The sequence below is a fragment of the Homalodisca vitripennis genome, chromosome 5 (assembly GCF_021130785.1).
Source record: "Homalodisca vitripennis isolate AUS2020 chromosome 5, UT_GWSS_2.1, whole genome shotgun sequence".
Classification (NCBI taxonomy): Eukaryota; Metazoa; Arthropoda; class Insecta; order Hemiptera; family Cicadellidae; genus Homalodisca; species Homalodisca vitripennis.
In genome coordinates this window covers 62,403,459-62,419,989 of record NC_060211.1, presented here as the reverse complement: position 1 = coordinate 62,419,989, position 16,531 = coordinate 62,403,459, and the positions used below count along the sequence as shown (strand labels likewise).

Here is a 16,531-nt window from a genome sequence, read left to right as displayed (position 1 = left end):
GAGGTGGGGTACTGTCACTTCCCAGCCCGCTTGTGCCACTGTGCCAAGTTTCTCATCATTATGTTGTGTTGCAGTGTTTGAGGAGAAGCCGCCAGTGCTGTCAGTAGACAGTTCTCCCGTCAGCTGCGGAGGCCAGGAGGAGGCAGAGTCACTACCTAGCCCGCGCGCGCCACTGTGCCAGCCGGAGACCACTGGCAGCGAATCCACGTGAAACATTGTGACTATAGTGAAACAGACACCCCTCGCGGCAGTCACACGCTTTCATAGCACAAATAAGTTTGATGTGTTTTTTTTATTTTTGTATCCAATTAATTAATTTATGCCCTTTAGGTTGATTTCTGACATTACTGAGTTACAGTTGGGATAACTGCTCATAACTGCTGTGTGATTGTCCTCCATTGTCCAATGGTATTCTCTTACTGAAATAACACGCTGCAATCTTAATTTACTCCATCGTATTCCTATACTGAACAATGTTTTAAATTTTTTAACAGTCTGTTTAGTTTTATAAGCTTAAAATTTTAATACATTATCTGTATGTAAACAAATATTTGTGTATTGTGTTGTATTTTTAATTCAAATTAGACTATATTTGTTTCAATCCAGATTCATAGGTAAGACATGATTGAGTCTTTAGAAATATTTTGAAATTTTACTCTCACACAAAATCTTTTAAAGATTTTTGTAACGTTACCATAGTGGTACTCAATTGTAACATTTTAAACATGCACTAATGTATGGCAAACACAGCTTCTATGTAAAATTATTATGGATAAAGTGTTTTATAATGTAGTATTTTTTTTCAATATTATACATTAAAACTTCATTTGATTTAAATAACATGGTGATATGAAAGTTTTGAGTATAGGGAAAGCATGATTATAATAACAATATTTTTTAACTTAAATTGTATCTAACTTTTTTATTTATTTTATTATATACTTGTTAATATCATTGTTCTTTCTTTGAAGGTTTTAAGAGTAATACAATTTTATTTCTGTACACAAATTTACATATCAAATGAATTTTTTATCATGTTTTACACAAGAATTGTTTATAAGGAAGCAAAAAGTGTACATATTACTGACCTTTTCGCTACAAATAATTATTTTATGTCAGTGTAAAAATGCATAGTTGCAACTGCACCCCAACCTTACTTTTACAGTGTAAAACTGTGCCAAGTCTTACTGATAGAGTGCACAACTCTCCTACAGGTCCAGATGATGGACACAAACCTATAAAAAATCCCATCTTTTCATTGAGTACTAGCTTTAAAATTATGTTCACAACAGTTAGGACTAAGATTGGTGTTGGAGCTCATGCCCTAACCTGTGAGGGCTATCCAGAAGGTAACTGATGTTTTGAAATAAAAGATCAACCAACTGAAATATTAACATTTTATTATACACATTTAAAAGCTACACTCTTAGGATCCAAGACTTCTCTTGTACGATTGGCTGTATGGAGACGTGCATTGTCGTGGAAAAACTAAATTTTTTAGCACAATTTTCCCATACGCTTGATTTGCATAGCTTCTGCAATGATTGTTGATCCTCGTTCAAGGAAATCAACCAGAATCGTACACCCTTAGCATCCCAAAAAACAGTTGCCATCATATTTCTAGCTGACAGAGTTTGGAGACGTTTTATTGGTTTTTTGGAGAATGTGTGTGTGGCCCCATTCCATAGGCTGCATTTTTGTTTCACAATTGATATGCTTCACCCATATTTATTACCAGTAATGATACGATTGAGAAGTTCATTACCATGCTTGTCGTATTCATCAAGGAAAGTTAACGATGCAGCAAGTCTTTATTTTTGGTGATCTTCTGTAAGGATTTTTGGAACCCACCTGGCACAAAGATTTGTGGTAACTGAGCTTCCCTACAACAATTTCATGAAGTAAACTTCGTAAAATCTGTGGGAAATGTTCTGAGAGTTCAGTAATTGTAAAACAGTGATTTTCACAAACATTGTCATTGATTTTCAACATCAATTCTTCAGTCACTAGTCTAGGCCAACTGCTACGACTATTGTCATGAACATTGGTGCGGCCTTTTTTAAAGTCAATACACCACTGTCTTACTCTACTTTCACTCATTATTCCCATTCCATAAACTTCTCACAGTTGGTGATAGATTTCAATTGGTTTATGGTTTTTTTTATCAACAAAAACCTTATTCACAAGTGGTGGGATTTTCAATTGCATCACATGTTTTAATTAATCATAGTGAGAAAATTAAAAGAGATACAGACTTTACACGACTACAGCTCGATGTGTACTGAACACCAGAGTGTTTTGACACCAAGATGGCAGCTATAGGCACGCCCGTTGCCGCACCATTCAAAAACATCTGTTACTTTCTGGATAGCCCTCGTATCTCTCGCTTCTTCGATGTTTATACAGATCTAGAACTAAATGGCTCTTCTATGAACGTAGTCTCACTTAGTTATATTTTCCATAAATCAGTTAAATTATGTTCGGTATGGCCACCATATGTATGGTATAACTCTAGAAAGTGTATCTGGAGCAGGAAGATAGGTAGAATTTTCTTTCATCTCCTTGACTCCAGCTATCAATGTATAGATAAAGGGTGTATTGCCAGTTAACTATAATTAAATATATTATTTAATATTCGTGGGGAAAAAATTACTTATGTAATTAAAAAATGAAAATAATTTAATTAAAACATTTTAAAAATTGATGACATGTTAGAAAATGTTTAATTTAAACAAGTTATATAATGTGTTATCATCAGATTATAAATGAAATTCGTTGTGAATAAAATAGAAAAAAACCAATATTCAAGCTTTATTATTAGAAACTATTGTGTTTTTTTAGTAATGTACAGGGGGAAATAGAATTTTCAGCTGTGAAAACATGGGGAATTAACATGTTAAAAATGCCTGGCACTCTATACAACAATCCATAATGAATCCTTAAAAGATTCAACATGACTTTTGAATTTTGTCGTGTGATGTAAGGTTTAACTGCTAAAAAATAATATCAAACAATCTTAAGGTTTCTTAGAAGCTGATACCTGATTTCCATTTAAAATAAGACTGATTTATATTGGTTTTCAATATATTATTTCACTTAATAGTTTAAAGTGGAATATTAAGGAATTGTTCAATAAAATTCATGCAATGTCTTGAATAATTTTAAAAGAGTTGAATTCCGTTGAAAACCCCTTTTACAGAAAAAACTTTTTCAGTTTCAATAAATAATTTGTCATTGTGCTTGGCTTTCACTTTAGAACCTCACCTTTTCATATTATATGTACCTGTTCTTTGTGAGTACTTAATGTCATTATCATCCCTTCTTCCTTATAAATATATCTTGTTTCTCTTAACAGTTAGATGATAATATTATATTTTGTATGGTTGCAACCCTCACTTCCTCTGAAACTTTGGCTCAAATCTGTAATTTAAAATTTAGTTCTTCCAAAAGTATTGTGATATGAATATTTTTTTAATAAAGGTTAGTGATAGTAGAAATACATTATGGCTTCTTAAAGTTAAGCTGTCTTACTTTAATTTTAAGCTATAACCAATTGTTTAAATCACCTGATAATTTTCTTTTCGTCTAATTTTTGCATTGTGAACAGAGATCTGTCATTTGTTATTTACTATAGTAGTATTTAACTTTTTTAATAATTACTTATAATTTCTTATGTGCGAGTAATTTGATATAGTAATGAAGTGATGAAAATGTTGTGATAGATCTTTTTGTTGTTTGTTGGCTCTATACGAGGTACGGATGTATATATTTAGGTGAATTGTTAACATTAATTTTCATTAATATTTATTGATGGACCAACACATTTACATGTAAACGGATGTAAAAAGGCTGCTGTTTTTTTCTTTTTTTATTATTGTTATGACTAATTTTAAGGTATGATATCATAAAATATTATCAATGGTAGTGATGTGGGTCTTGAGCTGAGTTTTGTATATCAATTTGTATTACAAAAATAAAATTTATCGTCATCTTAGGAATATATTCCGGTAGTGTCTTTCACAGTTGTATGTACTTTTATACTCTCTTGTATTTTATGTTTATGTAATTTTTATTTTTTAGTACTTTATTTGCTATAGTATAATTTTAATCACATGCATAGTATACAATGATATACAATTAATTGTGCAAATAAATATGTAGGTGTTTGAACAACACTAATGCAGTATCACTTACACAGAACAAAAGTTAAATTAAAATTCAATTGAATTAGAGTACACCTTACTTATTCTTACTTAATTTGAAGTAATGCTTCTGATTCTCCAGCTGTTTGCCAAAATAGTTTACAATATGAATTGTAATTTAGAAATGCATTTATTGTTTTATTAAGAGCTGAGAATTAGTCAAAGACAATGTGAACCAATATTCTCACTTGTTTACTTTGGTTCAGCCAGAAGGTTATCTCCAGTAGGTATGCACTGTTTATTGTGTAGCCTACCTGTGTACGTATTTGGTTGGGATACAAGTAATAAAATTATATTGTTTAAGAAAGAGTTAAGTTAACATTAAGGTAGGTAGGACAGGACATTTTTCTACCTTATTTACTGATTTGTTTCTACGTTTCTTAAAACTTAAAGTTATGGATTTACTTTGAATTTCTCTAGTAAAAGTTAGTGTTAAGTTTATATTTTAATAATGTAGTATCTTCACACAAAAAATCAATCCACATTAATTTATTTAGATATGTATGAAACAAAAAGTTGTAAAAGTGTTTTAAATCTGGTATATGTATCTGGTGGTGATGTGGTATGTATCTGGTGGTGATGTGGTATTTATCTGGTATGTATATGTATGTATTAGTTTCAACCACTGTTAATCTTCAAACTCGAGGTGTAACTTTTTGTTCTGATATACGATTTTCAGCCATTTAAAAACTTTTTGTTCAGTTTTTCAAACCGTAGTTCCAAGAAATAATAATAATATGTTGTACTTATTAATTTTTAGAATCTTTCTAAAAAATTAGAAGTGCTTGAAAATGGATTACCATAACCGTATAAAAAGGAAAAATATATTTGAAATCTAATTTATTTGCTTGTTTCCCATTTGTATAACACTTCTTTAGAAGCCAAGGAATTGTGAATTTGCAAAAATATCTAATTGCCCAAGTATCTGCTTGGTAACGGATGTCTGTTACAGGGTAATTTAAGATGGAAACTTCATTAAGTACACCAGATGAAATTTTCAAGTTACAAAAAGTTTGAACCTATGCCAGAAAAATACTAGTCTCCTTGTTGGAGACCTAGCAGCTTAGACCCATTGTCTATCCTGACTTCTTTCTTTAAAATATATTTTTGACATTGGTTGATTTGAAAGGATAACAGGATTTCAGGCATTTACCATCATAAGTTTGACAACAGAATTAGTTCAAGCATTTACCTGTTGTTTATGGCTGCATGAAGAATAAAACCTGTAAGATTTCAAAATACAAGCACAATACACAAAACATGTTATACACATCACTGGAGATGAGAGACACCTGAAGAAGAAGATATGCTTACAGTCTGACAAGACTGACTATAACTTTGCTGCCCTTTGACCTTTTGATCCCAAAATTATCACAGTTCTTCCTTTAACCACAGAAACCTATGCACCAAATTTCAAGTCTCTAGGACCTTTCTATGAAAAATTATCTTACCTATTGCATTGAAATGCTAAATAATATCATTTAAGACATGTTCATTTTTTCATTTAAGACATTATTTTATGAATCTTCATTGAATTTTCAATCATTTTCCCTTAAACATAAAAGACAAAGATACAGTCTTGTAGTCATATTAACCCCTTCATAGCTTTAGATGTAATATTATGTTCATAGCAATTGCTTAAAATTGTGCTACTGACATAATATTACACATCGTTATATTGTTCCTGTTTTATTCTGTTGCCTACCATAATATTGCGCAAGAAGCATTTCTATAACAACCACGCATTGCACAAGTAATTCCGGCAAATTGAACTTGGATGTCTTCCTTGGTCCTCTGTTATGAGTGGTTTGCTCTCCTTGGTGAGTTTGCTTTAGTCTCACAGTGCAAACAGCTACTTCATGTTGTTGTTGCATGTCACCTGTCCTGGAGTATTTTATTTCTAGTGTTTATTTTACGATCTAAATATCCGACGCACAACTAGGCGATCAGCTTCATTTGAATTTAAACAATAAGTCTTTTGGGTCCAACAGCTACAAATAACAAAAATTAAAAAAAAAAATCCTAAAAATAACTTTTGTGCTAACAAAGAATATATCTACACTCTACAAACCTGTCTCTGTAAAAAACTCAGAAAAGCAACATAATTTTAGGCACAAAAAAGTGGTTAACCCTTTGAACCCCAGGCGACGAAATATCGTCGCCGAGAAGATATGCGAAGATCCCCGCGGCGACGATGTATCGTCGCCAATGAAGTTGCGAGAATCCCCGGGCGACGTAATATCGTCGCCATGGTATATGCGTTTAATACATATTTATTTGAAATCGTAAAATACTTATTTTATGAGTATTAATACATATTTATATGTATTTTATTAAAATACTAATTTTTTTATTTATTTATTTACTAATTTATTTATTTAGGTAATATCAGTGATTTTTGTGTTGTACGCCTAGAGGTTTTTACAAGTCGCATACTTTTATATACAAATTCAAAAAAAATTTATTTTTAGAGATATCAATATAATTTTTTTTGTACATACACAAAACTAATTTTAGAAAAATAAAATGTGGGTGCCCATGGTAAAAATATTTCTTATTTTTTAATTAAAAAATCTTAAAATCAATTTTTTTGCCTAAAAATCTATATACATATATTTTAAAATTATTTTAATGCTGTTAAACATTTTTTTATACTTCAGACTAATCTTTTTCTGTGTATACAATTTCATTCTGGACATTTTGGTGTGTAATACAAGACAATAGCATAAAAAATAGCAAAAGTATTAATTTTTTACAAACAGTATGCAAAACAGCTGTTTCTGCTCCGGGGATTCTCGGTAGTTCTTAGGTCAAATGATTTTGGTACGTTTTTTCCACCATCAATATTTTGGTCTGGGGTTCAAAGGGTTAAAAATAATTTTCAAAGCCAGCAATTAGGAAGTCTGAAAGAAATTTGATAATTGTTAACAAGTAGTGTCTTAAATGAGGTGGATTAGTTTCCAAAAAGTAATAGGCATTGTGAAATATTGGAGTGAATTTACATGTCAATGTATTGGACAAAAGAGTCAAAATGGTATCAGAAAATCTCAAGTGAATTATTGAAATTTTAAGTGGCTTTAGTACTGAACTTAGTTTGAGAATTGTACTTTGAGTCATATATGTTATGCACTAAAATGTATTTAAACAGTATGACACTTTCCTAAATCTTTACATTATATTAAAATGAGTTATTTCTTACATTTTTACATATTTTTTATACTTTTTGGAATTAGATTATATTATACTTCTTATATACATGTGACTTGGGAAAATCCGTTTTACGCAGATGATGTGCTCTCTAGCTTTAAAACACTGAATGATGCATGTATGTCTCTATAAAACAATGTCTTATATCTCCTTGTGAGTTACTGAACAAAATGTGACCTCAAAATATCAATGAGCAAATATTTTTCTAGTCAATTTTCTTCTGCTGTCAGTAGTCAATTCATCTTATCAAGTGCTTAATTTAGATTACAGTTGTAAGCTTCCTAATAAACTTTGTAGATATCGCATTTGCTTGTTTCCATTTATCAAACAAATCAAGTTTATACAAGAACTGTCCTGTATAGTAATTTTGATTTAGAAATTGTTAGTTATAAATAATAGAAATTTTCTTTTAGCTTAACATACATAGTTTTGTTGTAGAGCTGTTGGAAATTTTGAGTTCTGAATAAAATCTGGCAAAGTGCAAAATTGAATATTTTATTGAAGTTTATTGTTGACTATGAGAAACAATGACTTGAGAAAAATGTATTCTATTCAATATATAAATTATCCCTCTGTAGTTTTTACTACAGCAGGACTTTTTTCAGTAATAAGTTTACCAGGAGTGCTGGGTGTAAGGTAGCCCTTTTTTGTAACTGTTATTTAGGGGACCATACATTGAAACATTTGTTATTGTGAACATTTTGCTTACAATGATGATCTCTTGAGAGATTTTATCAGATTCTTAAAATTAATGTTACCTACAGAGACAAATAATCCCAATATTTTGGTTACTCACCAGCATGATGATAGGTGAACATTAGAATTATTTTGACCATAAAGAGAGAGAGCCAAAGGATTCATTTTCATTTATGTACAATGTACACAAGTCAAATTGATAAGTTTTCGGGGTGGAACACTTGGTTCAAATTTTACATATAATTATTGGGATTGGATATTTTGCACCTTTTCATTGTTTAATTTTTCCATGGCTGATAGGCAACATATCTTTCATACACAAACCCTATTTTCTGTTTGTTGAATGTGTAGATTAAAAATAATTTAATTAATAAAAGAGGTACTATATCTAAATGTTTGAATTTTTTTGACAATGGAAGGATTGTGAGGGAAACAGGATTTTTCCTGACGTTTGGAATCGTTTAGTGATGCAAAAAAATCAGTAACTCAACGTTTTGAGATCTGCAATCTGATCTCTTCTTCAGGTGAATAACTAACCTAACACATAACTACAGTCTATTAAAATGAACAAATGAGACCAGACCATTGTAACACGCATATGTCAGGAATCACAACAGCCATGTTGTGTGTCAATTCTACTCACACTAACTTTAAAACATGCACTTAATAAAAACAAAACACTAATTATTAAAACTGAAATAAATAATACAGATCACAATTGGTCTCCATTCACCGACCAACCACATAGAACAGTTATGAAAAATTTAATTGTTTAAGATAAAACAGACAGTTTGTATGAAACAAAGTAAGACATGTTCATTAGAACCTTAATGCTTCTTTGGTCTTGAGAACAATGCTATACAGTTTCTATAGCATTGGAAGAGTTTGTAACACCTGTACACTGAAATGGAAAATTTAATCCACAAATCAAGTTAATAAATTTGTTTTTCAACTTACTCCAGGTAAAATAGTTATATCAAATAATTCTGATGTTTCATTAGTCCATTACAGCCACATGTGCCAGACAATAATGAAACCCAGTTTTCAACAGTTCCTCTGACAGTTGCGTATCAGTAAATAATTAGTTGAGTTTATTAGTTTTAGGTGAGCTCCTCATACTAAAATATTTGTGTGGGAATGTTTAAATCACTGTTGTATGTTTATAATTTATGCTATGGAGCATCCATGATTACATCCTTTATAATTTTTTTTAGCTGTTGTTTGTAGGAATATCAATTGTACATTTTAACGTTGAACTAGATTGTGATAGAGTTTTTTTTTTATTTTATTGTTTCTATAAAAATAGCCTTGCATATACAGTGCTTACATAGTTATAGTAATAATATATTAAAATTTATCATTCCTATATTGTCATTTTGTATTCAATTTAAACTTGTACTATAGATAAGACTAGGAGCCCCCGAACTTTAACTAATTTCTGTCCTATATTTATCAAGCTCCCTTCCAATAATAGATTACATGTAATTTACTCAGCATTGTTTCAAAACTTGTTTATGCCATTTTACTTTGAATTAAATAAGTGTTGAGTCAAGATATGTAAGATATTTGTTTTAATATTTAACTGTTTAGATCTGAAATGGTGAGTGTGCCGTAACTTAATTCTAATGTTATTTATAAACTGTCAGAAGAAAGGACTAAGGAAAATAAGTAGTTATTTAAAAATTTAACAATGTTTAAAAGCTAACAACATATAAGAATTATTTTGAGAACCAGGATATACTCATACAATTTATTATACTTATTTCTTATTTACTGGATGAAAGTAATAATAAACAATGTCATCAGTGATATATTTTACATACAGCATGATGAATCTCAGCCTAATGCAACTTAAAATTTTTTATTTGTTAGTATATTTACTTTTTATGTAATTTTTGTAACAATCAGAATTCAGCACATTAAGACAATGTTGTAAAGTACAATATCTTTTTATTCATTAAACTAAGTTTAGCTTTAAAATATTTTCAAACAAAAATATCGTAGAGAAATAAAATGAGTTTAGTTTTACTAACTAGGAAATGTGATGATTTTGTGGATCATATTTCATTGTAAACGTGTGTGATGATAAGAAATGTATTCATTAATTTGTGAAAAAATGTAATTAATTAGTACTTAATATAAAATTTTCTCTTTCAGAAAGGTGATATTTATAAATATATGTGTTAGACTAATGAAAGGTAAAAAGGAAAAAGACATTGTAAATTGTCTGTTTAGTATAATATTTATTTTGTATATAATTTAACTGATTAAATCCTTTATTTCTTTCGTCCAGTTAATTCACCTAATTTAAAATAAGTTGTACTTATCACTTGATATTTTTGTTATGGTTTTAGCATAAATATTGCTTAAAAAGGAAACTAAAACATGCACTGATGTATTTTTGTGTTTGTAAATAAATTTATTAAGTTCTTTATTATACGTGTATATTTTCTTAAAACAGAACCTTATATGCTTGGAAAATACTATTTTCACATAATGTTTGAAAGAGTATGCTGTTCAGTTTTTGTTCTAATGTATGTAAAAGATACAACTACTAGTGCCTATGTTAAAATAATGTTTACTTCATCAAGTTTGAATGAGAGCATAAAGGTGTGGTCCAGTTCGTTTAACCCAGACTCTATGGATTCACCCCCCCCCCTACATTAGCACACCAACTGCCATATCTTTATCAGTGGTGTGACTGTGATGTGCAGGCAGAGACATCCGATGCAACTGTCTGCTGTGACAATTCCAGATTTAGGTCTGTTGGGTTAATTGTTTATTGCTTTTCAGACTCCATAAAAATCCTAGAAATACTGGGTAAATAACAAATCCATGTGCTAGACAATTAGACAATTTCTTTATTAACATATTCTTTGAGAACAGTTACATGTCAAATGGTCAATAAATAAAATTATAATAAATTTCAGCAATTCACTGGAGCAAGTCCATAAACTCATCCTCTGAGTAGAACAGCCGTTCCAGAAGCCATGCTGTGAGTTGCCTCTTGAAGTTTTTTGGCTGTTCTCTCTTGAGATGCTCTGGAAGGTTGTTGTAATAGAGGGCACCTTTGAAAGATGGTTTTTGCTCGAACAGGCTCAGGCGATGCGTCGGAATGGTGAAGTTTGCTGCGTGTCTGGTGTTGTGCTGATGTAGGTCTCGGTGTCTTGGCTGTGTTGTTGTAATTGTGTGAATGATGACTTCCCTTATATAAAGTGATACTATTGTGAGTATTTTTAGGTCCTTAAATGACTCCCTGCAGCTGTCCCTGTAGTTTAAGTTGGCTAGGCATCTAATTGCTCTTTTTTGCTTTACAAGTAATTTATCTAAATTGCCCTTTGACGCCCCTCCCCAAGCTGCAATGCCATATCTGAGGTGCGATTCAAAATCTAAGAGCTCTGTATGACCAGTTAAGATTATTTTTGCTTGTGAGGTGCCCACATATCGATAGCTCCATTCCTGATGCACGTCTCAGACAGGGGAGGCTTATCAACATAGGATTTGAGGACCCCATTATATTTGTGTTGCAGTTTTAAAAATTGGCCTGGCATCATTTCTGCATATGCACTGAGGACTAATCACACTCCATAATACTGTTCAGGACACTAGACTATATCCAGGAGTTCAGTAAGAGCAGGACCACATATAGCTTCCCTAGAAACGGACTCAGCTGGTTTGGATCACCCCAGTAGTCTTTAGTGACACAAGACAGTGCCACTCCTGGAAAATTATTTTCCATGTCCATTGGAGTTCACCTGGACTTAGTCAGCCCATCACCTTGGCAGCCCATTCCCTGGTGTCGAACGTCCTCTCTTTAGTTATCTTATCTTTCCTCAAGTTTACTAGAATGTGATATTCAATCTGCATCTCCTGGCACCATGCAAGGATACAGTAGTTTATTGTTTCATATTTGAGGGTATTACAACAGTTCCACAGAATATCAGAACAGAAGAGCTCAGTGCTATGACAACTGCTTGACTGTCAGGCAAATTGTCAATGTCATGATTTCTATATTTTCTTATGCAGTGTAATTTAACGTATTTTTGTATGGCTCACAGCTTTGCCTGAAAATAGTCCATAGTTCTCTTAACAATTCAAAGTCGTTGTTTCATGATCCAAACTCGCCTGTTCCAGTTCCCTCATAAGTCTTTGACCCATAAGTATACCACCTGATGGTGCTCATAAGTGTGTTGTATGCATTTTCTGCCCATTCCTTCTGGTACTAAAATCCACAAGTTGTCTCAAAATTGTTATGTTTATAAGTTTACTAGTTAGCTTTATGTGATGTTCTAAAATCCTGTTGTCCTTTCAAATCAAACATCATCAATTAAAAATTTTAAACAAAGAATCAATGCCTGGTATTAAACCGGAAGCAGTAAAAAAATTGATGAACTTGAAAACTAACTCAAGTGAATATTAAGCATTCCAATCATCTAAACTTTTTACACAAGTATGGGGGGGGGGAATTTTTACAGCAAGAAAGTCAGTACAAATAATCTCTTCTGCACTACTTAAAGAAAGAATTGCCAAAAATGTTGGGAAAAGACAAAGTCCATACTAATATTTAATTTTTAAATCATCCAAAATAAACGTAACAATTTTTGAACTGCATAAGAAAAATTTAATTTCTAAACTAAAAAACAACAGGCCATCAAAAAGTATCATTTCAGTTACAAAAATACAGATACAAACAATATAAAAAATGAAATGATAAATACCTTTATTAAAGAGGTGGAGTTAAGGCTGTAAAGCCCTCTCTACCACTCAACCTCATATCATATAAAGTAAACTTGTAACTGTGAGCATACTTAAACTTTATAATAAAATGTAAATAAAAATTTCATTACATAAAATAACTTATAAACTTAAAAATATAATTCTTAATGAAAGATGAAGAAAAGAAGCTAACAATGTAAAAGAGAAATTAAAAAGGACAATAACACATTCAACTGCTTCATACTGTCTGACCTCATACACACCGCCAGTCACCTCCACAGGCCCCCCAGTATCAAGTCCCTGATCCTCACCCCGAAGCACGCACAACTCTCAATACTTCTTACATCTTCAGTGAGAGAGGGGGGAATTGGTCATTCATTGGGATTTTCATAAGACAGAAACTCAGAAAATACTGTTACTATCTAAATTCTAAAGAATTAAACTTTTCCATGGTCCATATATCAGTAAAGTCTAGAATTTGTGATTGGAATTCCATTTATCTAAGGAACAGAGTGGCTGGTTTTTTTGTAAGGCTGATCTCTTATTAAGTAAAATTCCAACACATAATCCAATCTTACAAAGGAAGAACTCAGGGGTGTATCAATCCCTGGGAAAGATGATACAGTCAAAATTTAAGATGAAGTAAATGCTACTTTTTTACTCAAAACAGTAACATCTAAAGAGAAATATCATGGTAACTTTGGACATTGGCAAATATGTTACGCTAAATAAGGATAAATCTTATACATCTCACCATATAGTAGCCACAACCATTCTAAAATATAGACAATTTTCCAGATCAATTCAGATGAAAACTAACACAAACCATGGTATTCCTCTTTATCTAATAATTAGATTCCAGAATTCACCCTAAAGAGAGAACATATTATATACGGTACATATTGTTGTGTAATACTTATTTCAATGTTACGTGCTTTCATTGTTTTTAATTTTCTTGATTTAACTCTGTCTACCTATTTATTTGTGAATGTATGAGTCTTTTTAATTTGTTGTGTTCTTATGTTCTTGCCATCACAAATTTGCAACATTTATTAGCACTTATACACTATTTATAATATTATTCTAATTTATTTTAATATTTACCTAAACATAGTAGTATCTGAACAAAATGCAACAAATGATAAAAGATAAAATTGTTTGATATTAGTATTGACTTAATCTATTACATCACTATACGTCTAACAATCAATACAATCTTGGAAAGGCTGGCAAATGAAATCATCCAAACTATATTAAAATGCTGTCTCTGTATCAGGTTTAGTCTGGATCTACTAAAAATTGCAGCAGTTATGTTCACAAACTCTCAATATATTGCATAAGGTCAAACACACACACACCTTAGTACTTTCCTCTTGATCTAATACCAGCAGAGCTGGAATAACCCCGTCAATAAAATTTCAAATTTAAAACTCACAACACAAAACTATATACAAACTACTACGTGGTGGTGGATACAGTCAAGGTTGTTAAATCCTCATCAAAGACCTCATTGGTGGAGTACAGGGGTCGTGCCTTTAACCAGTCTTTCATCACTGACTCGAATTTTGTCGCATCCAGGACTTTGACATTGGCCGGTAGCATATTAAAAAGTTTGATGGCTAGGTTGGGGAAACTGTCCCTTACCAGACTCAGTCAAGTGAAGGGAATGTTGATTTCGTCACTTTGCCTGGTCCCGTGGAGGTGATGTTGTCCTCTGGTTTCAAAATGTGAGAGATATTTAGGATGTACTGGCTATGAAGTGTAAAAATCCCAAGGCGCTGAAACAAGGGCCGTCAGTGGTCCAATCGTCCGCTTCTCGCGATAGCACGGACAGCACTCCCCTGAACCTTAAGACCTCAGAGAACCCAGATGAATGGCTCATAGTAATAAGCTGTAGATACAGATGGCTGTGAAATAAAGAATAGTAAGCCACCAACAGGTATTTTCCAGCCACTAGATTCACCAATCTTCACAGCAGATAACCACACGAGATAACTTAGTGCGGATGGAGTTCCACTATTCACAACCATGAATCAGAAATAACAAGGCTACAAAAAATAATACAGCATATGGAAAATTAAAGTATAAATAGGAAATATGAAGAAATTCCTATTAAGCGGAAAAACACGGAGTCACAAACCCTTGCTACAGTAATAGAGACAGAAAGGCAGAGTCATTCCTCGTACATCCTCTCTCAATTGGCTGAGTTGAAAAATCGTCAAAGTCAACTTGAGCTTGAGATGCAGAAATTTAAAGAACACCAGCTTAGCCAATTTGAGTTAAAACAGACAATGTCGCTGGAACGGGGTAGACCTCTCACAGCCACTACACCACTCCTTTCCAGTCCAATACACTCACCAAGGACCAAAAGAAGGGAGGACAAGAAGAAAAATATTTTTAGTGTATCACTACAAGTAGTGAAAAACCAAGCCCTTAAGTCTATGGGACAACCTAATATAAATAAGAACACACTGGGAGCCAGCCAAACCCAGACTAAAAAACTGATACCTCAAATGACAGTGGGAACCAGCCAAACCCAAACTAAAAAACTGACACCCCCTGTCACCAACACAGGGGAGGCAAAAATGACAAATACTGACCATAACTTAACTTTGAGTACGGTGGGAATCAGCCAAACCCAGACGAAAAAACTGTCTCTTACAACCTCTCAGACACTGCTAGAGGCAGGTAGAAACATGGTTGAAAGTAAAAAATTTTTAGGACTGAGTCACTGGAAAAAGGAACGGAAGAAAAAAGTCTACAAAACAAAAATCTACCTCAACTCACAACAAACCACAAAGGTGATACCAAGAACCCTATGAAAATAACACACCAAAACATTGATAGGATATCAAACAAAATTGAACGAATAGTTCATTTCCTATCTGATAATAAACCAGACCTCATAATTTTAACAGAACATGGACTAACAGAGGCAAACCTACAACTTACTAAACTTGTCAACTACTCACTTGTGGGCGGCTTCTGCAGGAAAAACCACTTAAAAGGCGGAGTAACTGCATATGCCAAAGAAGAAGACCAAGTCAAGCTCATTAGTACCAGTAATGAAACATCTGAATTAACATGTGAGACCGCACTATGAACTCAAAAATGGCAAAGAAAGCCTTCTGGTACTAGGAGTCTATAGACCACCAGGCTCAAATATCAATGATGTCATTGATGTATTAACAGAAGTGTTAGACAAAAATTTGGGAAAGGATAACAAGATGCTTATTATGGGGGATATTAATGTTGACAGTGAGACTGACATAAATGAAACAACTAAATTAAAGGACCTTCTGGGAAGTTACAACATCGAACGACTGACCCTACCTCCAACAAGAATTACACCTACTTCAAAAAGATCTATAGACTGGGTCTGCACAAATTTTGGAAAAAAATACCTAGATGTAAAAGTCACACTGTCTGGCCTCTCAGACCATACAGCACAAACAGTCACTGTTAACCTTACCAAACAACCTAGTATAATGCAAAAAGAAAAAGTACGTGTTTTCAGTAACCGTAACTTAAATAACCTCAAATCTCTCCTAAAAGAACAGAACTGGCAATCAGTACTACAGACGCATAACACTAACGATGCCTATGCAATTTTTAATGAAATAATTCAAACTGCCTTAAACTCATCCTGCCCGCCTATTCTTAAGAGAGCAAAAAGAAAACAAAAGAACCTTATATGGGACGAAGCAACA

General features: G+C 32.5%; 1 protein-coding gene across 2 annotated transcripts in view; it reads left to right on the top strand.

Annotated features, from left to right (window-relative positions):
- LOC124362293 (solute carrier organic anion transporter family member 5A1) overlaps positions 1-6,331 on the top strand; it is a 129,301-nt gene extending 122,970 nt beyond the window's left edge. For both annotated transcript variants that reach the window (XM_046816668.1, XM_046816669.1), the window contains one exon: positions 75-6,331. In XM_046816668.1, the coding sequence (XP_046672624.1) occupies positions 75-211 (137 nt within the window). In that variant the 3' untranslated portion in view covers positions 212-6,331. The remainder of the gene's footprint in view (positions 1-74) is intronic.
- The last annotated feature ends 10,200 nt before the right edge of the window (positions 6,332-16,531 follow it).